The sequence below is a fragment of the Saccoglossus kowalevskii genome, chromosome 4 (assembly GCF_978046115.1).
Source record: "Saccoglossus kowalevskii chromosome 4, keSacKowa6.1, whole genome shotgun sequence".
Lineage (NCBI taxonomy): Eukaryota > Metazoa > Hemichordata > Enteropneusta > Harrimaniidae > Saccoglossus > Saccoglossus kowalevskii.
The window spans coordinates 44,740,689-44,766,407 of record NC_140644.1 but is presented as its reverse complement, the minus strand read 5'-3'; the positions used below and the strand labels follow the sequence as shown (position 1 = coordinate 44,766,407).

Sequence of the window (25,719 nt, the reverse complement as noted above, 5' to 3'; positions counted from 1 at the left end):
GAACAATTCATTAACCATTGGAAGTAAGGATTAAACAAAATTAACAAAAATAAACTCACATTTCGACTAAGTATATAACCATGATGTAAGTATAGTTAATCTCACCTTGTATATCTGTGTTGTTTGAAGTGCAGAAATCACGCTTATATCTTGGAAGTGTCACCAGACTGAAGAGTACCAGTTGGGGTTATAAGGTATGATTACCAATAATAATAATAATAATACTAATAATAATAATACAGTTTTATTACACTGTAATTAAATTACAAATTCATTTCCTTCCAAAGTGCGATACAATTGTTAATGTTTTTATATTATTATTTAATTGTATATGTCAACATTTCTGTACTGTACTAATAAGTCGCCGCTTTGTACTTCAACCCCCCCCCCCCCCTATGGCTCCGCCCTTTCCCTCTCACGTTTCCTGTCTCAACTACAGGACTATTTGTTTCCCATGATCCCTGTCGTATAATCTGCGCATGCGCCGTACGTATTCTAACATGGCGGAACACACCGGGTAATATCGCGATTGACACTTGTCTGGCTGAAATAATTACAAATTTTAATGTTATCAACCGAGAAAAAAGAATTTTGGATAATTTATTATGGGAGACACAGACTCTGCTAATGATCCAGAGCTCCAGGTCAAGAAATTGCAGGATTTAGTTAAGAAATTGGAGCGACAAAATGAACAGCTAAGGAACAAGACAAACCTTGACGAAATCGGAATGGAAACAACCAACTCGTCGGCAACGGAAATAAGCAAACTGTCACGATCGAACAGTGAAACATTCACAAAAGACGTTATGAACTTGAGTCTTGACACTGTCGATGAAATACAAGTAGACACATTTGTGGACGGTGACGAAGATACATGGTAAGTAATGGTGACCGACGATGACTACAACATGACCATAATAAACTGATCATTGTTTGGGCTGGGCTTGACCTTCCGAGTTTTTAGACTCTTTTTCCACTTACTACATTTATTTATAGAAAGCGTGGGACGTATTGTCAGCGTTCTTCGCTATGTCACAAGATAATATCAATAGTATTCTGATTTCAGTGTACGCTCAACCGGTTACTAGTTTCCTGCTTTTCAAATTACTGCATATTACTTGTCCTCAGTAGGGGTCGATGTAAACTGTGTCACGTACATGTCCGGGGGACGGTCGATTCGTCCCAAATCACATTTGTCCCAAGCCAATTCGTCCCACAATGTCGATTCGTCTCAAGTCGATTAGTCCCACAGGTTAATTCGTCCCAAAGTCGATTTGTCCCACAAGTCGATTCGTCAGATTTAAGGTTAGCCCACTACTAACTCGCCAAATAAGCACAACAAATCCAAACAACGAACTGCTCACGTATACGTCATGCATTAGTTAATAAATACAAATACATCGTACATGCAACGTAGTTATTAGTTAATAAATACAAATACACCGTACACGCAACGTACAATTTATTAGTTAATAAATACAAATACACCGTACATGCAACGTATAAGTTATTAGTTAATAAATACAAATACACCGTACACGCAACGTGGAGTTATTAGTTAATAAATACAAATACACAATACACGTAACGTACAAGTTATTAGTTAATAAATACAAATACACCGTACATGCAACGTATAAGTTATTAGTTAATAAATACAAATACACCGTACATGCAACGTACAAGTTATTAGTTAATAAATACAAATACACCGTACACGCAACATGGAGTTATTAGTTAATAAATACAAATACACCGTACACGCAACGTGGAGTTATTAGTTAGCATGTCAGTAACAGTTGGCATAGAAATTGACCCTGCTCAAGATCGTAATGCTGACCAAAAATTAAAAAAAAATGGACGAATATGAAATGGGACGAATGTGAATTGGGACGAATCGACTTGTGGGACGAATGTGTTGGGACGAATGTGAATTGGGACGAATTGACTGTGAATCACATGTCCTTGTTAATGAGTAACACGTTCGAGCTGAACTACATCTTAGGATTGTTGCAACCAACAATGATTCATTCATGCAATATTAGTGTGTAATCTTTTAAGGTTATCACAATTATTATTATTATTTTATTTCCATTTCTCTAAAGAAATATACCCCACTAACCTGGGGGAACAGGTTACAATGCGAAAGTTACAGGCGTGACTTTAATCGCCTCAATAAAATAAAGTATTATATATATATACACATACACACACATATACAACTCATCTATTGGAGAATTCACACTGACAAATTATATCTAATCTGAAAAGCTGTGTATACAAATCTTGCAATACTTTGGATGATTTCATGGTTATCCTGAGAAAAAATATATGCAAGTTTACGGATAGGCGAAAAGAACTCGAATTGTGGTTCAATGCGGTTAATTCGATCAAAAAGCGGTTTTCGAATATGGTTATATGCTGGACAAACTACCAGAAAATGAGTTTCATCTTCAACAGCATCTATACATATTTGGCAGGTTCTATTTTCCACTGGAGTTCCATAATATCTACCGGTCTCAATGTGTAACTTATGATTAGAGCACCGGAGTTTAGTTAAAGCTTGTCTGTGCAGGGGAACACGAACGATATCCAAATAATTCTCATAAAAAATATTTGTTTTAAATTGGCGAAACGTTCGTAACTTATTTCTACTGTTTGGGGATCTATGAACATCGTCAAATAAAGCATCTTTCCAACTTTTGAAATAACAATCTCTCTCTTTCTTTCCAATTAACAACGTTGTTTCATCGATAATTTGGGAGATAAACCTATTCTCCCAAACAGTATGCATATTGTGTTTAATTAATAATTTCTTAATAGCTAAAGCAAAAAATGGCTTTCCTATCTGTGCCATTTTTTCAGACTCTCTATAGGCTTTGTAAACGAGTCAATTAGATGACATTTTCAGAATACGTTTCCAAAATTTAATACGGATTAGATTTCTGCCGATACTAAGTGGATATCATCCGAGTTCACCCATAACTGCACTGTTGGTTGTATTTTGCCCCACACTTAATATATATTTACACCACTTTAACTGAACATCTTCAATTGGTTTACAATACCGATTTCCTATAACTGCCGCTCCATAGTTTAAAATTGGTTTAATTTTCGAGTCAAATATTTTTTGAAGTAATTTTGGTGAAATCTCGTTACCAATTTCTTTCCTGACCGCGTATGCTGCCTTTGAAGCTATTCCGGCCAAAATTGCACATGCCAACTTAAATGAACCATTTTCGGCAAAGACAACGCCTAGATATGTATAATTTACAACAATATCAATTTGATTTCCAAATAATTTAAAATCCAAGTTATCGTCATCACAGTCAACAATATCCTTATTGAAAATAATAATTTCAGTTTTAGTGGTGTTTACAAATATTTTCCACGTATAACAATAAAATTGGAATCTGGCAAGTAACAACTGTAAATCCGAAGCACTATCAGATACAATAACGGTGTCGTCAGCATACATAAGACATGTTAGTGGATAATCATCCAATTCAACCCCATTAAATGGTGCTTTATTCAAAGCCATTTCTAAATCGTTTAGAAAAAATGCAAATAAAATTATATTCCAAAGTGTACACAAAAGCAGTACAGCGATCATATAGACCAAAACATATATGTAGTGGAAGGTCGATGTGACCCTGTACTGCCAGAGTTCATACTTTGCAGTATTCTTGTGATAGTCGTATTATTTTAAATTCATTTTTCTGCTTTCAATAATAGTTTAATGAGAGATTATAGGCCAAAGGGACAGCGAAAACATTTTGTACAAACGTTTGCATTCAGTAACAGCATTCTATTCTCGCCATGTGCTATAACATTCGTTGTTGATGACGTAGTTTACCTCATATAAGGCTTTTTACAACAGAAAATTCTATTGTTTTCAGTTCTAGATGTAAGAATATTATTTCTAAATACTATTTTGCATTCCATTGGCTACAATCTCTGATTTTCGTCACTGGATTCAGTGTTCTCCCCACGCCTCTGAAGCGACACGGTACCGTGACGCTTGGACACTCGGCCATGATTGAAAGTTGCCCTTTGTCCGTGACGATTGGTCACTCGCCCGTGATGCTTATGTTTTTGTTTACAAGTGTCAGTCTCGTCTTGCACGTATTTAAAACAATAACATGTATTGATCGAAAGGTAATCTCGCTTTTGTTAGCCATACAAAGAGAGTGATAAAAACGGAAGTCTTTCAAAGGTGCAGAGCCTCCAAATAAAAAAAAAATTAACTAGAATAGCAATAATTTGCCCATTGCACGCAATGGCAACAATGTGACAAAACAAGTCACAGCGTTCGTCGGGAAGATCAACCCCGATTTGCTGCACTCTGATTTGTTTTATATATAGGTGACCTTGCTGTAGTGACTATCTTGAATATTAATTAAAAATTACTATATAAGATGACCCAGCTTGTCAATTTTTCAACCAGTCTTCTATGTTTATTACAAATCAATAGTTTCATAAATTATATGTACGTGTCAGGTTACAGTTACCAACACTAAATATTAACAATGCTGTTTTTTGCAAGAATAACGATGCATGTACAAATTCGGGCATGGTATCAGTAAAAGCATGTCACTTCTGTACAGTATGGGCTATGTATTATCATGGAACTATAAACCCCAGGAAGAACAACCACTTCGTTTCCTTTGAACTATGATAGTTGCCGCGATGTCGAATGTTTATTTTGACTGTTTATTTTGTCGCATTAAAAAATAAGCCGATTTACGCAAATGAACGTTTATCTCCGACTATCGGTCATTTTCGGAGTCAATCGGACGACTCCGGGAGATCACGTGACCGAGTTGTTCCGGTTATAGCATAAAAAAACAATGGCGCCAAGACAAAAACACTGATAAATGATCGACATTCAACGGGAAAAAAAAACACATTGCCACTTCTGGCGATCGAAGGGAAACACGGAATTAGTCGGGATATCTCAACAACAAACAGCTCACCAAACCCCATGTTTCGCAAACTTTCGCAACCTTATTTTTTCGAAGGTTGAAAAAAACAAGAAGTAATCTAAAAACGACATTAAAAATTATGAAAACTCGCTAAAACTCCGACCCGTTGCATGATTTCCGGTACACTGAAGGTCACCCTGCAGACCGACTTGTTTGCGCATGCGTAGTGAACGAAATATTTTACTGCGCAGATATGAAATTTTTTTTTCAAGTTTTCCGTTTCCAGCAAAGCGGTTGAAACGGGCGTATCGGCGGCAACTAACATGGAGTATGACTAATGTCGTGGAAACAAAAGCGAAAGCACTGTAAGATAAACTAAGACAAAGGTTTTTTTAATCCTCTTAGTTTCGTTGTTCTTCCTGGGGTTTATAGTTCCATGGTATTATTAATATGTCCATGCATGTAGTGAATCTAAAATCTGCCGGAAACTCAGCCAGTGGTTTTGACCACCACCATTCAGTGTTATGCTGAATAAAGACATGCACTCATTCACTGATTACAGGTAGATAATGATTTACACCTCAATAACCACACAAAGTTGCCAATTGACCTCGCTAAGTTGTGCAATGACCCCAGCCAAAATGCTCATTGACCCCCAAAAAGTTTTTGTTGACTCACCAAGTTACTCTGTGACTCAATGAACCTGCAACTGTAGTTTACCCGGTTATTCATCATATTCATTCATACATGTACATGTAATATAAATAATGTTTCCTACTACTGGTACATGTATTTAGAGATTTCTAGTTTTTGCAAGTCATTAGTGTGGCGTTTTTCTTTCTGATGCCCCTTTTCCATTTTATTAGCTCTGCTGTCAACTTTGTTGAGCGGAGCCTATCATATGAGTGATTGTCCGTCGTCACGCGTTTCAATGTTTTGATACTATACACATTTTTCTAATCATATTTTCAGTTCTTTAATTGAAATGTGCATTGCTAACAGCTGAGCTATCTCAGCCGACAGGCTGCATGTTTTCAAAATAGTTAAAAAGAAAAGTGTTGACTATCAACGAAGTTTTAGTACAAGTACTAGTACGGTACATCCAATCACTTGACTGGACATGTACATGCGATGTTAATTAGTCCCCGTTCGGACGTAGTCCGAAAACGGGGACTTATGTTTTGCCCTGTGTGCGTGCGTGCGTCCGTCCGTGATCACCTGTATCTCGAACATGCATGGACCGATTAAGTTCAAACTTCACTCATACATCACACATTATATGGGACATATGCACATGCATTTTTTTCATGATCCGATTAACGATAGCCGAATAGCGACCATTTTAAGGCCGAAAATGCATCAAAATTGCACATTTTCACCATTCCGGACCCGGATCTCAGTTATGCATGGACGGATTTTGTTCAAATTCGGTACATACATTAAACATAATAGGACCTTGATGCACGTCATTTTTTTTTGGGATCGGGTTTGAAATGGCCGACTGGCGGCCATTTTGTTTTAAAGAATTCAGTTCTGGATCCGTATCTGAGACATGCCTGGATTGATCAAGTTCAAACTTCACACACACAAGGTACATCATGTCACAAATATGTATGTGCATTTGTTTCATGATCTCATTAACGATAACCAAATGGCGGCCGCTTTAAGGCCGAAAATGCATTGAAATCGCACATTTTCACAATTCCGGACCTGGATCTCAGTTATGCATGGACGGATTTTGTTCAAATTTGGTACATACATTAAACATAATAGAACCTTGATGCTCGTAATTTTTTTTTTTGGATCAAGTTCGAAATGGCCGACTGGCGGCCATTTTGTTTTAAAAAATCAGTTCTTGATCCGTGTCCGAGACATGCCTGGATTGATCGAGTTCAAACTTCACACACACAAGGTACATCATGTCACAAATATGTATGTGCATTTGTTTCATGATCTCATTAACGATAGCCAAATGGCGGCCGCTTTAAGGCCGAAAATACATTGAAATCACACATTTTCACCATTCCGGACCTGGATCTCAGTTATGCATAGACTGATTTTGTTCAAATTTGGTACATACATTAAACATAATAGGACCTTGATGCACGTCATTTTTTTTTGGATCTAGTTCGAAATGGCCGACTGGCGGCCATTTTGTTTTAAAGAATTCAGTTCTGGATCCGTATCCAAGACATGTCTGGATTAATCAAGTTCAAACTTCACACACACATGGTACATCATGTCACAAATAGATATGTGCATTTGTTTCATGATCCACTTAACAATAGCTGAATGATGGCCATTTTAAGGCCGAAAATGCATCAAAATCACGTATTTTCACAATTCCGGAACCGGATCTCAGTCATGCATGGATGGATTTTGTTCAGATTTAGTACAATCTGTTGTACATATGCAGATGCATTTCGATCATGATCTGCTTTGAATGTATATGTCACTCAAATATGAACGGAACGGGAACGTGTCATTGACAATGACTTGTTTTCATGATTATACTAATTATTGGTTATTGTTTCACCTCAGATGCTCCAGATTTGTTACATGTATATTTCAATTTTTTTTCCACAAAGTTTTTTTTTTAAAAGCAAATGAAGATATCAACATTGTGTGGCTGCCTGTAGATATTAGTCACTTACATGTGTAGTACAACAAAAAATGAATTAAAATGTTTATATTTTACGTCGTTCTACATACTTGTGTATTCAAAATTGATGGTATACCCACCTGTATCATTTGCATGTACTGGCATCTCCCAACTTCTACCCACCTGTATCATTTGCATGTACTGGCATCTCCCAACTTCCACCCACCTGTATCATTTGCATGTACTGGTATCTCCCAACTTCTACCCACCTGTATCATTTGCATGTACTGGTAGCATATGCACTTATGTAAAATGCACTTCTTGTAAATACAGTATTGTTTTCTTTTGTTGGAAAATTTATTAACATTTTAGAAATATAACTGAATTGGCATACAACACCTTGTTTGTATTACCAGTGTTCATTTTGCTCTGTATTGATGTAGCATGTGTTCAGTACATACGACTATGTATACAGACCATGTTGGTCTTGGAGCTAATCCGAAATGTTAATTCCACCCATAACAATTCTAGTTTTATACCAGTGTATTTCTGAACTGTGAGGACAAACATTTATTCAATAATCATGTGACCTTTGATATCAATTCTTATATGTCAATCTTCACCATGTGTTTCATATTTGAAGTACATGTATGTTTGGATGATTAATGTGTTCAGACTGCTGTCTAGTGTAGACCTAAAGCTATATTGTAATCATACTAAATACATCCACCACTTAACTGCAATTTACCATTTGCAATTCATTAAATTGCACTCGTACATACACATGTATATAGGAATGCAATTTAATCACCATTTAATTAAGGTAGCGAATAGGGAAAAACAAGTAAATAGTTTTAATCATTAATTGTGACTTTTGTCTACCAGCTATGGCAATGTACATGTTTTTAGAAAGCTTAGATATAGGAGAATGTGATGGTGTGTATTTCATGTTAATATTTGCTTAGGAAATTAGGGATGTTCTTGCAAACCTAAATATAAGGTTTTTGCCTTTGTTTAGATCGGCTGAATCTCGCTGTTCATTCTTTCTTTGTTTTTGATTTTTTTCACTGCTGCTTTAAAATAAAACAGTGATCATAAAGTGCATCATAAAGTGTGCAAGGATTACATTTTTATTAGTCTCATTCTGTAAAAATGCAATAAAACATTTCTTCCTATGTGGTTGTGGATAAACAAATAATTAATTACCAATTAAACAGCTTCAATAGTACAGTTGGTTCTATAATTCGTTGACTAAACCAGTAAGAGGGGATCTCGTTGAAATTTTGTTATATATGCGTTAGTTCAAAATAAGATGTACCAGTACATAATAATAATTATTATACATCTATCACTGTAATGCCATAAGTTACAGCGTGCCGTAATTTTGCAGTATTGCACTGAGTATTTTCATTTTTACCATATTAGGAAATGGGAATTCCAAATATGAAATAATTACACGCGTAAGTGTTCTCTAATAATAAAAACAAACATGGCTGCCCCAAGGGTTTGACCAGACCCCACAAAAAGAAGTTCACTAAATCTGTTCTAAAGCAAGTCTCAGAATTGTTGCCAACTTGCTAGCAAATTGGCTAACTGCTTTGGTTTTGACTAAACAGTTGGCTTTCGAATCTCGCTGGCGCCATCTTGTGCTCACTCCCACTGGGTGAATCTACATAACAGTAGAAAACGGTCATCATACTTTATGAGCTAACCAGTGACGGTCTTACAGTTGGATGGCGATTTCGTTTTAAAATATACCAGGGAAAGTTCTTCGTGTAATGAGGTGTTTATATACAAGGGATTGTCCACGCAAAAACGATGAATGAGGTCGATTGGCTTAATGTTACTCCCAACGGATCATTTGGTCGTGAAAGTTTGTTATTTTCTCCCTGATTTGTAGGAAACTGTTTCTCAACTTGCCTCTTTATTAGCTCCGCTGTCAACTTTGTAGAACGGAGCTTATCATATGAGTAATTGTCCGTCGTTGTCCATGTGAATGTTTTATTTTTTCGACTTCTTCTTGAAAACTACAAGCCTGAATGTTTTGATACTTGTTGTATATGTACCTTGGGTTGACCTCTTTTAGATTTGTTCATTTCATGTTGATATCTTCAATTCTCTAATTTTGGTGAATATTTTTGTCATTTTTGGTAAAAAGTGATGTTTTCGACTTGTTGTTAAAAATGGCAAGTCCAATTGCTTTGATATTACATATATAGGTACTACATGTGGACCTCTCTTAGATTTGTTCATTTCATGATGATATCTTCAATTCTCTAATTTTGGTAAATATTTTTGGTTAAAAGTGATATTTTCGACTTCTTGTTAAAAACCGCAAGTCCAATTGCTTTGATATTACATAAATAGGTACTACATGTGGACCTCTCTCAGATTTGTTCATTTCATGTTGATATCTTAAGTTCTCTAATTTTGGTGAATATTTTTGTAATTTTTGGTGAAAAGTGATATTTTTGAATTCTTGTTGAAAAAAGCAAGTCCCGTTGCTTTGATACTATACATATTGTTCATTTTCTAATGATATCTTCTGTTCTTTAATTGAAATGTGCATTGCCAACAGCAGAGCTATCTCAGCCGACAGGCTGCTTGTTTAGTTTCAATCAGAATTCAAGATGGCTACCCCCATATAGCAAATATCGTCGGATTAATCGCATTTATCATATCATCACTTGTATGTAAGCTGACTGTGGCCATTCTCAGGCTGATCAGAGAAACTACTTGTACATTATCACGCCTGACGTAACAAAGCAAATCATTCAGGAGAATGCAGACAAGTACCAGGCTAAACAAGACAAGTCTGGTGGTGATAAAGTCAAATAATGTGCTTGACTACAACTCATCGTATTTTATTCTCTAATCTAATCTATATACTAAAACTGGTTAACATTTAATGCATTACAGTGATGTTATCAAATAATGTGAGATATACCCCACACCATTAGTACACTGCCATTACGAGACAAGTCAGAAGTTTATATGTTTGGGGTTATTTTACATATTCAGTTCATGCTTTTTGGAAGTCAAATGTATTTTTAGCTCCCGTGAAACGGAGCTAATGTGGTACCGGTGTCTGTGACTCTTAACTCTGTGACTAAAATTTGTTCCACTGATAACTCAAGATCTACAATTTCAATTCAAATGAAATTTGGCACACAGCTAATATATGATGAGTAGATGCGCTGATTAGATTTTGGTCCAATTCCATGCATATTAATTAGTCAATTATTGCATTAAGGTAGCGAGAGGGGAAAAACTAGAAGAAAAAAACTTTTTTTCTAAATATCCCGGATTATGCAACCTTATATTGTGTACTTTCTTTATCTTTGGTCCAAATTTACAGTGCACGATGCATTTGTTGAGTAATTTCAATTTATTCCCGGAAACTTAGTTGTAGGTGAACACGTCCTTCTTGCATTTACATATCATGTTGAATGACAGACTGAAGACAAAGGATTTAATTTGCATACTGATTTGTTGACCATCCAGCTTATCCTGTGTAATCTATAAGTAGTGTCCGTTACGCGATGGAAGCATAAACAAACATTACACTATAGTATTTCAAGCTTTTCTCAGTGTTTTATTAACCTAATATATCATGGGAAGGAGTTATAAGATGAAAAAAACTGGCCACCGAAAAATGTCAGACGCCGTTAAAAGATATATACCGTACTCGACCGCGTTAGCGCCCAGGGGCCTCAACTCAGAAAATCACGATTTTTTAGGGGTGGGCGCTTACCCGAGCACCCCTTCGAAAAAGAGTGCAGATGAAAAATTTTATTCATCAAGTGACAGATTACGTCTTTGAGGGAAATCAAATTACGAAATTAGTTGAGTCGTCATTAATTTTCACAATGAAGGAACAGAAATGATCACAAAAAATATGCACATTTTATTACAATATTAATTATGTACCACCAGAATTTACGAAATTAAAAACATTTGAGTCTGTTGGAACACAGTCGAAGTCAAAATTGTCATATTATCTCCACTGACGAAGGTGTTGGATCGTACAATGTATGCAAACTCTCGATGAAAATCACTTTCCGCCATGATGCATTTGCAGATTTCACCTGCAGCGGCGTCCTTTGACCTAATGGGTCAAGTTGGTTATCAACCAATCACAATGCTGTGTTGTACTGACGCAATTCTTCGGAAATTCCCGAAGACTTTCCGGTAAAGCAATGCGGAAGTGAATTATCGATGTCGAAGTACGATCTGTTGGAATTAATTTCAGCGAATAAACGACATAGTTTTTCCAAAAAACTAGTAACTAGCCATTTTTGCGAGGTACCGGTAAACTGAATATGGCATGAAATATTTACCACATTTTACTTGTATTAACAGGTCATTGTCGAAGCGTAGGTTACGCACGGTTACCGTGTTCTACGCATTCACAACATGTTTACAGCGATCGATATCCACGCTGTATCATATAAAAACGATTACCAAGATTCGTTACGCAAGACCAAGTTTTAAATTAGTTGCATTTTGAAGGGGTGGGCGCTTTGCCGAATGTGACCCCAAATATAAAAATTGCGCAAAAGTGGGGGGTGGGCGCTTGCCCGGGCATGGGCGCTAACGCGGTTGAGTACGGTAAATGAAAGTGACCTGGGCTAATATTATAGTCAGCCCGCAGAGTGGAATCAAAAATGTAACTCCGTGACTGACATTTTTCCTGCGTCAAAAAAGAGTGGACATTCTTTTGATGTGAATCGTAAGCTGGTGATCGCGGCTCGTGGCATTGGAAAGGGTCGTTGTGCAATGCGTAAATTTAGTAACTATATGGGATTACCGTCTCCTCTATTATATCTGGAACCACATTCAGAGAAAACACTCGGAAACTTTTAGACGTTGCTAAAAGACTATTAGAACAAGAATTTCAAGATGCCGTCGGTGAAATAAGAAAACTCAAAACAGAATTGGCGGAGATAGACGAGAGTGGTGACACCGATAAAAAAAACAGTGGATACAGCGGTTTCTGTCGACGGGTCAAGCTGGGTGGTCCGAATTCAAATATCAATGCATGAATTCTGGAGGTCATTACCCAATGCCGCACGTAATTCAAACACGTGGCTAGTTGAGTTCAGTCGAAATGTACGTGAATTATGCGATCGAAGTGCGCTGCCCAGAGTTTATTATATTATAGTAAAATTTAATATGACGCACGGGTATGGTTTATATTACATATTCACTTCATTTCGAACAAAATAATTCACCATTGGAACATCGATGAATCACAAGTATTTAAAATATTTTCTTGATTTTCCATAGACACCTGACTGCTATCCTTTTTAATGATTTAAATGCGCCCATGTTTATGTTTGCGTAATTATTACGAATGCAACGCATTATCAAGTCGGTAATATTGAAATATTCACAGACCCAATACCCCGGGTCAGTGCCCTAACAATAGTAAAAGATAAAATGAATTTTGCGTAGTTATCATGAAAGCAATACATTACAAAGTTGAAATATTCAGAGCTGGTACAATATTGTAAACAAATTTGCGTAATTAGAATAGCAGTGCACTAAGTAAACGACGTTGATATATTCAAAGTACAGAGTTGCATACAAGTTGCGTAATTACAGTACCGTCCGGTCGGATATAAGTTTACTAGATCGACGCGCGGAGTACGAAAAAAAAAAGGTTGCTAAGGTAACGCGCCAGTTCAGTGCGTGATTTGGGGTCAAACTTCGGTCAACACACTTGATGTCAGCATCGCCGCGCAGCAAGTTTCGCAAAGAAGTACTTGAAGTTCAATTGCACCCCAAAACGATGTCACTGATCACTCAGTTGTCGCATCGTGTGTTATGTCATGTCATGTCCATGATGCACCCCGTTTCGACTTCGACTTGCTTTTCCTTCTTAGTGCATGTTCTTGTTCACGTAAAATGTTCCCTCTCACCAACGTATTAAAACACTTTGAATTTATACTTTGAATGATTATATTTGGTCAACGCGGAACATTATTTTTTCTAAACATTTTCTGAGACCATTTTTATCAGCGCAGGGTTATTTTTTCAGACAAGATGGGCTTCGTAATATCTGCCATAACATCACTCGGGCAATTTTTTGGTCCACATTTTTCTAAAAAAAAATCGTATCCTCCATAAGATCGCCTGGGCGGGGTATCGACCGAATCCGGTAGTGCTGACTTAGAGCTAACTGATTATAACAAATCCGATAACGGTACACTCTCCACAGGCTGAGAGTAATGCAAACATATCTGTACTTGAAGGCATGTATATCCCATAAGTAAATATATGCTGTCATGAAGGCCCGCCCTATGTTTAGAGAACCGATTGTACTGTTGACGCTGTTCAACATAACAAAGGGACTTGAATAAATTAATTGCGCGGTACGCCATCTTGCTCAAGTTAGCACCCACTTTTGACGAAACTGCTAAGTTTTGTCATGTTTTAGGAAACAACCAACCAATTTTTCACGATCTAACATTCCATGCATATCAGATACTTGTATATTTACAAAGTATGATCAAAATGGTCGACATTTTGTCATTAATTAGCTGTTTATCTGTGGCCAAATTCGAAAAAAACATTTTATTGAGTTTTTATGGAAACTAATTTTTGACTATCATAACTATTGAAGATGTCATCTTTCAACACTTTTCTCTACGCTAACGATGTACAAATTACACAATCTATTCGCCACAAAATGGGCTAAAATATGATGTCTCATGGACGTTTATGTGAGCCATTGACGTTGAGTTACAGCCTTGGGAACAGGAAGACGTTTGTAAAATTTACTCCATAAAGTTCAACAGGCTTTATCTCCAGAACTATGGGGCACATAAAAATTTCGAGACGCATTCTCAAAGATCATTATCTTATAAAGCAACAGTGAAAAGATCAGAAACATAGAAAAAAAGAACACCGAGAAACGGCCAATCCCGCAAAAAAAAATCTCCGTTTAGGAGGTTAACGGGAACGATCGTAACTTAATCTCCTGAGGAAATATCAAGACGGAACATATATGATCGTATTCTGCTATATCTCAGCTTTCTGAAAACATATACATTGCCATAACTGCATGCTTAGTAACTGGTGAGGAAAGTCCTAAACTCCATTAAACTATAAATTATGTTTCCCCTCTCGCTACCTTAATTACCGGGTAGTCCCCATTCAGACGCAGTATCTGTATCTTAGAAATGCCTGGACCAATCACAATCAAACTTCACACATACATCATACATGATATTATACATATGCACGTCAATTTGTTTCACAATCTGATTCAAGATGGCCGAATGGCGGCCATTTTTGTGCTAAAAATCATCAAAATCAAGCATTTCTCGGCTGTTTACAGATGGATTTTGTTCAAACTTGGTATATACGTTAGACATTATGGGTTCATGATGCAAGTCATTTTATTTTTCAGCTTTGATTCAAAATGGCTGACTGGCGGCCATTTTGTTTTAATGATTGGTTTTCTGGAGCCATATCTCTGAAATGCTTTGTCAGTGAAAATAGCGAAATTTGCCCATTGCGTCAGGAAGATATATCCTGATTTGCTGCACTGAGGTTAATTGCGGTTTTTTACTCCTCCATCGCTAATGACACTAATTACCAAGAATTAAAAGAAAACAAGTGAAATTAAGTCGCGTTGGGGAAAAAACCCATAAGAAAATCAAAGCAAAAATTATTCAACTGCAGACGAGACAAACCCAGACCTCTAGAAATACCTCATTCATAGAGTGCCTCATTAGTGCCCTTTGTTTACAAGTATAGTGTCCTTGCATGTTTTTCAAAATGCCCATATCAAAATCATGTGTTTCCATATACAGTATGTCATAGATTCTCAGACATCTTGATCAATTTTATTGATGGATTGACCTACATGAAATTACTTTCACTTATAAGGCAAAGCCTATACCTTTATAATACATGCTCTGATCACACGGGAGCTATATACAGTTTAACTTTGATTTTTAGATAATGGTGTATTTGTTTGTCTGTGTAAGCAAAATCTCAAAAACCTTTGAGCAGATTTTGATCAAATTTAGTACATAGTTACATTGGAATAATGATAATACACAGACATAATTAGTTTTGAGGTCATGTCTGTGAATATTAAGTATCTAATTAGCATAATTTCCAGATTTGACACACTTTTTGCTTTCTATTTTTCTTGCTATATATGATTTTCATGTTGAGGTAAATATAAACAAACTACATTGTAAAAACAATTTCAAAATATATCATTGTCGATTACTGAGTTTAAATTTGCATAAATGAATCAAATTTTTACTGTACTAATAATATATACATGTACATGCTCAAGCCAGATGCATTAACACAATGTGATGTCATACTAACACACTTGTACATGTATCTATGTATCATTATAATTTGATTGACTGTGCTTTTCCTCTCAGGCTGTATTCATCACCAGCTAAGCCTCCTACTCCAGAGCAAAGAAAAGTTAGTCCATATAAATGGGCAAGGCAAGATTTTGATAACCCTACCTCAGATATGGAAAAAGCTAGGAGATCCCTATATGCAAGGTTAGAAGAAGTTACAAGATGTAAGTTGTTACTTACCTCGTGTCTTTTATCTGTTGAGTTGCAATCAGAAGCTGATTATTTAAATACTGTAATATGCATAGACATAATTCTGATGGGTGTGTCCCCAGCAACCAGAACATGTTCATAGCAACCACATAGTGACACCACCACGCTTGTCTAACACCACAAGGCTCAGCATAGTTACTGCCATGCTTGATTTCTGCAGTTTTTTATACTTTCTATTGTCTACAATTTCCGTAAGCTGTTGTTCTTATGATACATGTTCGAGCTGGGTTTTTTTTCACCGTAAACATTGACTAATGGTCAACCAAGTCAGAAAGCAGTTTATTTGGATACCTACTTAAATCACTACTCACACCATGGCAAATATCAGAAATAAAATGAAAATATTATTCCAAGGTTGAAAAAAAAACTTATGGGGAAATTTTATCTGAAATTAAAAAACAGTTGCAGACTGTAAAAATTAATATGCAAATAGCTCTTTTTTGCCATGATCTTTGGAAGAACACTGTACATGTATAAAAACTTACAACTATTCTATTATTTCTACATGCATTGAAATCTTGTAATTGTCATGGCCAATACATACATGTAGGTTCAAAAAGATACATGCAATAGTCAATTCTAATTCCTATATTTTTTAATTAATGGCTGGAATCAGTCCAAAAATAATTTCTCTTCTTTTTAAGCATCCTCTTTTTAATTTGTTTCTGAATACAACATTGTATTCATAATGGGATACATTATTGCAAATAATCTACAGCGATGATGTCATAATATTAACTGGTATCGATAATGCTGTAATATGATATATTATGAGGCTATTACAAGGATACTGCAAAGTATGCACAAAGACAGTGCAGCGGGAGTATTAACTGATGCGCAGCAGAAGTCATTGCTGCAGTGTACTGTCTGAGTGCAGCCATGTTTTTTAGCCCCCGCCGGATCTGTTATCCGGGCTGGGGGTATTACAGCCGTTCTGAGAATTATTTGGACAGTCAGTTAGCAAAATGACTTGCAACTTTGCAAAACACTTTGGTCTTTGCCCAATCTAGACTTGTCGCGCCACTTGAGTGACAGGCGCGTGGTTTGGGATTACCATTTCATAGGGGTTGTCGGCTTGGTGAATTGTAAGTATTATCTAGCATGCGTCCACAGCATCCATTCTTTATTTTTGACTCCCGTGTGCGAAGCACAAAGGGGAGTCTTTGCAGTTACCCTGTCTGTATGTCTGTATGTACATGTATGTATGTATGTCACTTTTTTTGTTCCACCATTATCTCAAGAACCACTAATCAAATTTTGGTAAAACTTGGTAAATAGATACTCTGGGATAATGCGCAGAGTTGATTAGTTTTGGGTAAAAATCTATGAATATTAATTACCTAATTTGCATGATAATTAACTGATTTTAAGCTGTTCAATGACTGTTCCACTGATTTTTGAAGAACCACTCATTGGATTTCAATGAAACTTGGCACATGGATGCTCTGAACTAATGCGCAGATTTGATTAGTTCTGGGTAAAAATCTGTTAATATTATTAATTACCTAACATAATGATTAATCAATTTTCGGCTTTTCCACTGATATCTCAAGTACTAATCATAACATTTCAATAAAACTTGGTACATAGGTGTCATATGACACTGCACAGACCTAATAGTTTTTAGGGTAATATCAGTACATATTAATTACCTAATTTGCATAATTAATTAATTTTCAGCTTTTGATATTTTGAGTAGTAATGATCACGTTTCAATGAAACTTGGTACATAGTTACTTGAGGACTGTGCAGAGACCTAATTAGTCCCCGTTCGGACGCAGTCCGAAAACGGGGACTTATGTTTTGCCCTGTGTGCGTCCGTGATCACCTGTATCTCGAACATGCATGGACCGATTAAGTTCAAACTTCACTCATACATCACACATTATATGGGACATATGCACATGCATTTTTTTCATGATCCGATTAACGATAGCCGAATAGCGGCCATTTTAAGGCCGAAAATGCATCAAAATCGCACATTTTCACCATTCCGGACCCGGATCTCAGTTATGCATGGACGGATTTTGTTCAAATTTGGTACATACATTAAACATAATAGGACCTTGATGCACGTCATTTTTTTTGGATCGGGTTCGAAATGGCCGACTGGCGGCCATTTTGTTTTAAAGAATTCAGTTCTGGATCCGTATCTGAGACATGCTTGGATTGATCGAGTTCAAACTTCACACACACAAGGTACATCATGTCACAAATATGTATGTGCATTTGTTTCTTGATTTCATTAACGATAGCCAAATGGCGGCCGCTTTAAGGCCGAAAATGCATGAAATCGCACATTTTCACCATTCCGGACCCGGATCTCAGTTATGCATGGACGGATTTTGTTCAAATTTGGTACATACATTAAAAATAATAGGACCTTGATGCACGTCATTTCTTTTTTCGGATCAAGTTCGAAATAGCCGACTGGCGGCCATTTTGTTTTAAAGAATTCAGTTCTGGATCCGTATTCGAGACATGTCTGGATTGATCAAGTTCAAACTTCACACACACAAGGTACATCATGTCACAAATATATATGTGCATTTGTTTCATGATCTCATTAACGATAGCCAAATGGCGGCCGCTTTAAGGCCGAAAATGCATTGAAATCGCACATTTTCACCATTCCGGACCCGTATCTCAGTTATGCATGGATGGATTTTGTTCAAATTTGGTACATACATTAAACATAATAGGACCTTGATGCACGTCTTTTTTTTTTTCGGATCAAGTTCGAAATGGCTGACTGGCGGCCATTTTGTTAAAGAATTCAGTTCTGGATCCGTATCCAAGACATGTCTGGATTGATCAAGTTCAAACTTCACACACACATGGTACATCATGTCACAAATAGATATGTGCCTTTGTTTCATGATCTGCTTAACAATAGCGGAATGATGGCCATTTTAAGGCCGAAAATGCATCAAAATCACGTATTTTCACAATTCCAGAACCAGATCTCAGTCATGCATGGATGGATTTTGTTCAGATTTAGCACAATGTGTTGTACATATGCAGGTGCATTTCGGTCATGATCTGCTTTGAATGTATATGTCACTCAAATATGAACGGAACGGGGACGTGTCATTGACAATGACTTGTTAGTTTTTGGGTAAAATATTTGTGCATATTAATCACCTTATTAGCATAATTAGTTAATTTTCAGCTTTTCACCTGATATCTCAAGTACATATGTACTAATCATCACATTTCAATGAAACTTGCGACCTTTTTTCTAGGACTATGCAGAGACCTGATTAATTTTGGGATAAATAATTGTGCCTATTAATTACCTAATTTGCATAATTAGTTAATTTTTTGCTGTTCTATGGCTGTTGCACTGATGTCTAAAAAACACTCATTGGATTTCAATGAAACTTTTAAAGAGTACCCATCACATTTCAATGAACCTCAGACTATGCACCATATTAGTTTTTGGTAAATATTTATGCTTCTTAATCACCTAATTAACATAATTAATTAATACTGATATCTCAAGTATTGATCATCGCATTTGAATAAAACTTGGTACATATTATTCATATTAGTTACCTTATTTGCATAATTTGTTTTCAGCTATTCCATCAATATCTCAAGTATAAGTAATTTTGAATTAATTTTTAATGTGTCTTCAAAACTCAGCACACGGGAGTTCTTTCTAAGCTTTCTTTGATTTATAATTGTATTGTAATTATTTTCAGTAATTTTGAAATCACAAGTTGGGTGTTGCTTATATCTGTCGAAAAATGTCAACCCCTCGCTCATTTTAGTCGGTTGTACCTGTTACAAAAATGGACTAGACATAATAACGGTCGTTATACCCTCGTCATTTTCAAACTGCAGTTGAAAAAGTGATTCAATCAAGGAAGGCACTTTTGATTTGACAAAATCCATCAAACCGTTATAATAGAATTTTCCGTCTGTATTCCTGACGTACTCTCCCACCTCGGTATAAAATCTGAATTTGATACATAATGCACCAGTAATGTAAAAACAACTTTTAGTTTGGTCCAAAACTGTCGCGAAACTGCAGCGCGTCTCGCTAAGAAACTTTACTTTGAGCCTTCCCGCCAACGACGAGTTCATTAATACCTGGGGTTACTCAACACTCGGGAGTTGTTTTGTAAATTACGGTATGTCAGGTGGACCAAGATGGTTATAACAATTTAAAATAACACTTTGAATGCATATACAACATATAACCTGTTAATTATGGTAACCAACGTGTGTCGTTTTGAAAACAGCGTTTTACCCGCATCTTGCAAGATAATGGAATGATTCCAATTTCAATGTTTTACTTTTTTGACTTCTTCTTGAAAACTACAAGCCTGAATGCTTTGATACTTGGTGTATATGTACCTTGGGTAGACCTCTCTCATATTTGTTCATTTTGTAATGATATCTTTAATTCTCTAATTTTGGTGAATATTTTTGTCATTTTTGGTAAAAAGTGATATTTTCGACTTCTTGTTAAAAACCGCAAGTGCAATTGCTTTGATATTACATATATAGGTACTACATGTGGATCTCTCTCAGATTTGTTCATTTTGTAATGATATCTTTAATTCTCTAATTTTGGTGAATATTTTTGTCATTTTTGGTAACAAGTGATATTTTCGACTTCTTGTTAAAAACCGCAAGTGCAATTGCTTTGATATTACTTATATATAGGTACTACATGTGGACCTCTCTCAGATTTGTTCATTTTGTAATGATATCTTTAGTTCTCTAATTTTGGTGAATATTTTTGTCATTTTTAGTAAAAACTGATATTTTCGACTTCTTGTTAAAAACCGCAAGTTCAATTGCTTTGATATTACATATATAGGTACTACATGTGGACCTCTCTCAGATTTGTTCATTTTGTAATGATATCTTCAATTCTCTAATTTTGGTGAATATTTTTGTCATTTTTGGTAAAAAGTGATATTTTCAACTTTTTGTTGAAAACCGCAAGTCCAATTGCTTTTATATTACATACATAGGTACTACATGTGGACCTCTCTCAGATTTGTTCATTTTGTAATGATATCTTTAATTCTCTAATTTTGGTGAATATTTTTGTCATTTTTGGTAAAAAGTGAGATTTTCGACTTCTTGTTAAAAACCGCAAGTCTGATTGCTTTTATATTACATATATAGGTATTACATGTAGACCTTGTTAATTTCGTGGTGATATCTTCAATTACTTAATTTTGATGATTATTTTTGGTGAAAAGTGATATTTTTGAATTCTTGTTGAAAACAGCAAGGTCCTTTGCTTTGATACTATACATATTGTTCATTTTCTAATGATATCTTCAGTTCTTTAATTGAAATGTGCATTGCTAACAGCGGAGCTATCTCGGCCAACAGGCTGCTTGTTTTCAAAACTGCTGGAAATCCGACTTTTCCCAAAATTACCCGAGTTTAATCCGAGTTTTGATGACGCATACGCATTTTTCTCGTCTCGGTGGAAATCACAGTCATTTTTGTGTGAGGATATTGTATCCCGGAATTGTATCTTTATTTGCGCAACGCTTATATGGACAAAATTGTGTCTCGTCAATTTCAAAGGTAAGAAACTGTGCTTGTTATGGTATTTATACACTTTGAATTATCGTTTGTGTCTCGGGTTTAGTGATCGTGAGAAACTATTGCTAACCTGGCGAGAGTTTCGCCAGAAAAACTGCCTTTTTATTATTGTTGTAGGAACTGATTATGTATTGTGTAAATTGAAAGTTTACCTCGTGATTTAAGAGGTTTGCAGTGCTCTCTTCGGGATTTAAACATCGTGGTGGTGTCGGCGCAATGCTGCTCTGAGACGCTTGCCAGACTCTGCCTCGTTCAAAATCATTATCGCCATGCTTGATTTCCGCAACATTTATTTACATTATGATTTCCACAGCTATTGTTCTATGAGATGCGTACGTTTATTTATTTTTCTAAATCGGGTCGATTACAAAAAAATCATGCCTTTTTTCCCCATGAAAAACTAAGCCAAAAGATCGCACTAAAACATTGGTAAATCTCTTCCGTGTTGCTTTCACCATGAGGTCGCTGAACTGTCATTAACATATTTAAATGTTTATGGTAATTTGAGCACATGGGCTTCATCCAGCATTTTGATTGGTTGATTAGCGACTTGACCTATCTGGTCAATAAACACGCCTCTTGTGCATGGATAACATGGCAGATATCGTATGCCATCGAGCGTTTACATGTAACCGAAATCATTTGCTTACAATAAAACTAAGTTGAATTTTACTTGCATTTCATAACGATTTATTTTTTGTACGTTAATATAGTCACCACTAATCAACAATTGCAACACTTCGAAAACAAGTAAGCTACCGTACCGTGATCATTTGCTACTAACAAAAAAATAATGCATATTAAATATAGTGAATATTTTTTGTTGTCATGTTAACAGTTTTTTTGATTGAGTGTAATTTTCCAACATTTCATGATGCCCATTCTAGAACCAAATTAAGGCCTTTCACTCCTTGACGCCTATTTAAAAGATTATACGGCATCTTGCTTTTCGCCAGCCACGAAGGTCACACTAGTAGATGAACTTGATCGATACTGCCGACCATTCCGTGCATTTTTTATCGACGCACGACGGCACGCAAATCGAGAAAAGTATTGTCCTTGCAATAATTTCGCAATACGTCACCATTGTACAGTGACTGATTTTAATAATAATAATAATATTATAATATTTATTCAACATTAAAACAAACTACAGTGAGTTGTTCTGTGGTCGTATAAAAATAAAATAAACTACATTAAGATACAGTAAAGTTAACCAACTAAACAGAATGATAAATAAAGCTAAATAATATTACAAACACATTTAGAATCACAATAAACTTGTATGATACAGTACAGTACAATACAATACAATACACAGTAGTATTGCTAAGGAGTGGAAAATCACATTCACATTAGAGTCTGTGTCATAACTATGGAAAGAATATTTTTATATTTGGTGGAGCTGCTCATATATCATTTGCATACATTTTTGTATGTATTGTGCAGTTCCCCAGCCAGTTCGATTCGAGTAGTGATTGGTTTGCTATTTCATTTCATCTTGCGGCTTTTCAAACAGTATATTGCTAGACATGCATCAATTGTTGTCCATTTATATTCCTAATGCAATTTCTTTCTGGCTGGTATAAATATATTAAAGTGCCTGTGAAATGGCTGCTATTTTCACGCCTAAAATTATCAATTGATACTTAAATATTATTAATTTTTATGTTTCTAAGCATGAATTTTTTTTTTTTAAGTGATAAAATGTGTTTTAAACTCAGTCTACGGCAACTTTATTTTTGTGTATTTTAAAACGAGGCTCCTCATTAGCTTCTCATTTGCATACAGAAATTCCCCTTGTGACGTCAGAAGGGGAAGTCGCATGGCAGCTTGCATTGCCAATACGTGTAAATAAGGCAAATTTCTTGTGCAGTTTTCTCGTCTTTGACTATATTGTCACTTATGTACTTGTTCGTCGAGGAAGAATGGACCATAATGAACACATAGTATTAATTTTTGTTGCATGGGGTTGAGTTAGATGCGAAATGTGTCCGTTCCGGTGTAGCTGGTCACCGTGATCGCCACCGACACCGGCGCACGTTTGTACACTGTCGCTGGACAAAATAGAATTTGACATCGGAATTATCTCGTTATTTAGCAGGTTACTAGGCACGTCACTACACTGTTTTATTTCATCGATCGTCTGAGTAAAACTTTCAAAATTAAAATAAAAGAGAACATATTTTGACATTCTAAACATTAGACTAAAGTGATCACTATAATATAATTAAAAAAACGACAAATCACAGTTACTAAATAAATGACAGCCGCGTGGAAATAAATTGACATTTTGTTGAAATGGGTGAACGCGTCAGGTCACGGCGAGGGCAAGTGCGTTAAAAGGTAACAAAAGGTGGGTAACAAAAATAATCGAGATCGACACACATACAGATAAATTCAGAGTGGATTCGAGTTAGCGTGATCCATGGCGTGATTGTCATAATTATAACATCGTATTAAAACTTTATTTGCTGGAAACACATTGACCAAGCCCGGTTTCTTATTTCATAAATTATTACGCAGATCAATCTGCAAGCATAAAGGTAAAAAAGAACAGAGGTGTGAATTTGACATTCAACACCAATCACCAAACAATTGAGAAACTTTTAGCCTTAGAAAATGAAAACAATTAGCATTGTGTAAGGGCTGTGTAATTTCCTGTTTGTCTGACGCTTCGTTTTCGTGTCACTGTCAAAATTATTGCTACCTTTTTTAGGATCGATTAGAAACGTGTGAATACATACACTATGGCTATACGTTTCACTGCAACTGCCCACAACACAACATCTAAAAACTCTCTCTCAAAAAAAATAAATAAAATAGACAAAAAAAAAGAAAAAAACGCCGACCGAAAAATGTATATCGTTTAAAAGTATACTGAACGACCAGTGTTATTACGGCTCAGGGGTATGGCTTCCTCTCACATTTTGTCATTTGGTGGCGCACTTTCGGCGAGAGTCGGAAATCCGGAAACAGTCGACCGTTTCACGATAGGTAGGCGTGGCTACAACACGACAAATATCCCAAATTTACTTGGATACGAGTAATCATTTTCAGCAAAAAAATCAATAACTACCCTTTTCAGTGGGACACAGATCTAAAATGGGAAACGTGAGGGTGGGCATTGCACAGGCACTTTAAGTAATATGTTTTCGTACTGAAAAGATGATGCATAAATATCTTTTTTAATTAAATTTAACAGCTAATGGGAGCATATATGCTACAACCTCTGCTTACTTTTGACTAAATGTTTTTTTGTTTTTTTCAGGTGCAAGGCCAGAATTTTTTTCTCGGAAAGCAAAGCCACTGAAACTGCATATATTACAAAAGCATACTATTTGCTGCATGTCTGACAATTGTATAAAGTTTTGCAGGTCGTCTTTTTTTTTTTTTGAGAAGTGCTGTCAACCAAAGCATAAATATGTGTTTCTCTGTACATAAAAGTTCAATTTCACACGATTTGTTAATATTAATGTATGATAATAAAAACTTGATAATATTTTTCTGGATTCTTGCACTTTTTTTGTATCATTGTCATATGAGAAGTACTCTTGTCCTTATTAAGGGCCACAAACTACATGTAGATCTGTACATGAACTACATGGGAAGTAAAGTTGTTGACACAGGTAATGTACACCAAGGATCATTGCAGTTTCTCAGTTCCTCATCTGGTGCTAGTACTTGTATGACAAACAGTATCTTTACCCTGTTACTGACTAAAATATCAGAAGTTTTTCGCTGGAACAGTTCTGTGATTGACAGTGTTCTTGTATTAGGAATACAGTTGTACAAGGAAGTTTATCCAAACAGACACAACACTGACTCTTCAACATATTTGCAGATCTGATTTGCATACTTGCATGTCATTTTACCTGTTGTACTTGTTTGTTGCTCTCTGGTGTTCTTGCTGAGAATGCCATAGAAATCATGTTTGCCAATTTACATCCATGCCAAAAACTGGACAAATTATATGTTGCAACTTTCAGTGTCATTCATGACC

At 35.9% G+C, this 25,719-nt stretch overlaps 1 protein-coding gene across 1 annotated transcript in view; it reads left to right on the top strand.

The window, feature by feature from the left end:
* The first annotated feature begins 407 nt into the window (after window positions 1–407).
* The window catches only part of LOC102804587 (uncharacterized), a 45,209-nt gene continuing 19,897 nt past the window's right edge, over window positions 408–25,719 (top strand). Inside the window, exons 1-2 of the mRNA XM_006815225.3 lie at window positions 408–877; window positions 15,942–16,090. Of these exons, the coding sequence (XP_006815288.2) occupies window positions 606–877; window positions 15,942–16,090 (421 nt within the window). The 5' untranslated portion in view covers window positions 408–605. The remainder of the gene's footprint in view (window positions 878–15,941; window positions 16,091–25,719) is intronic.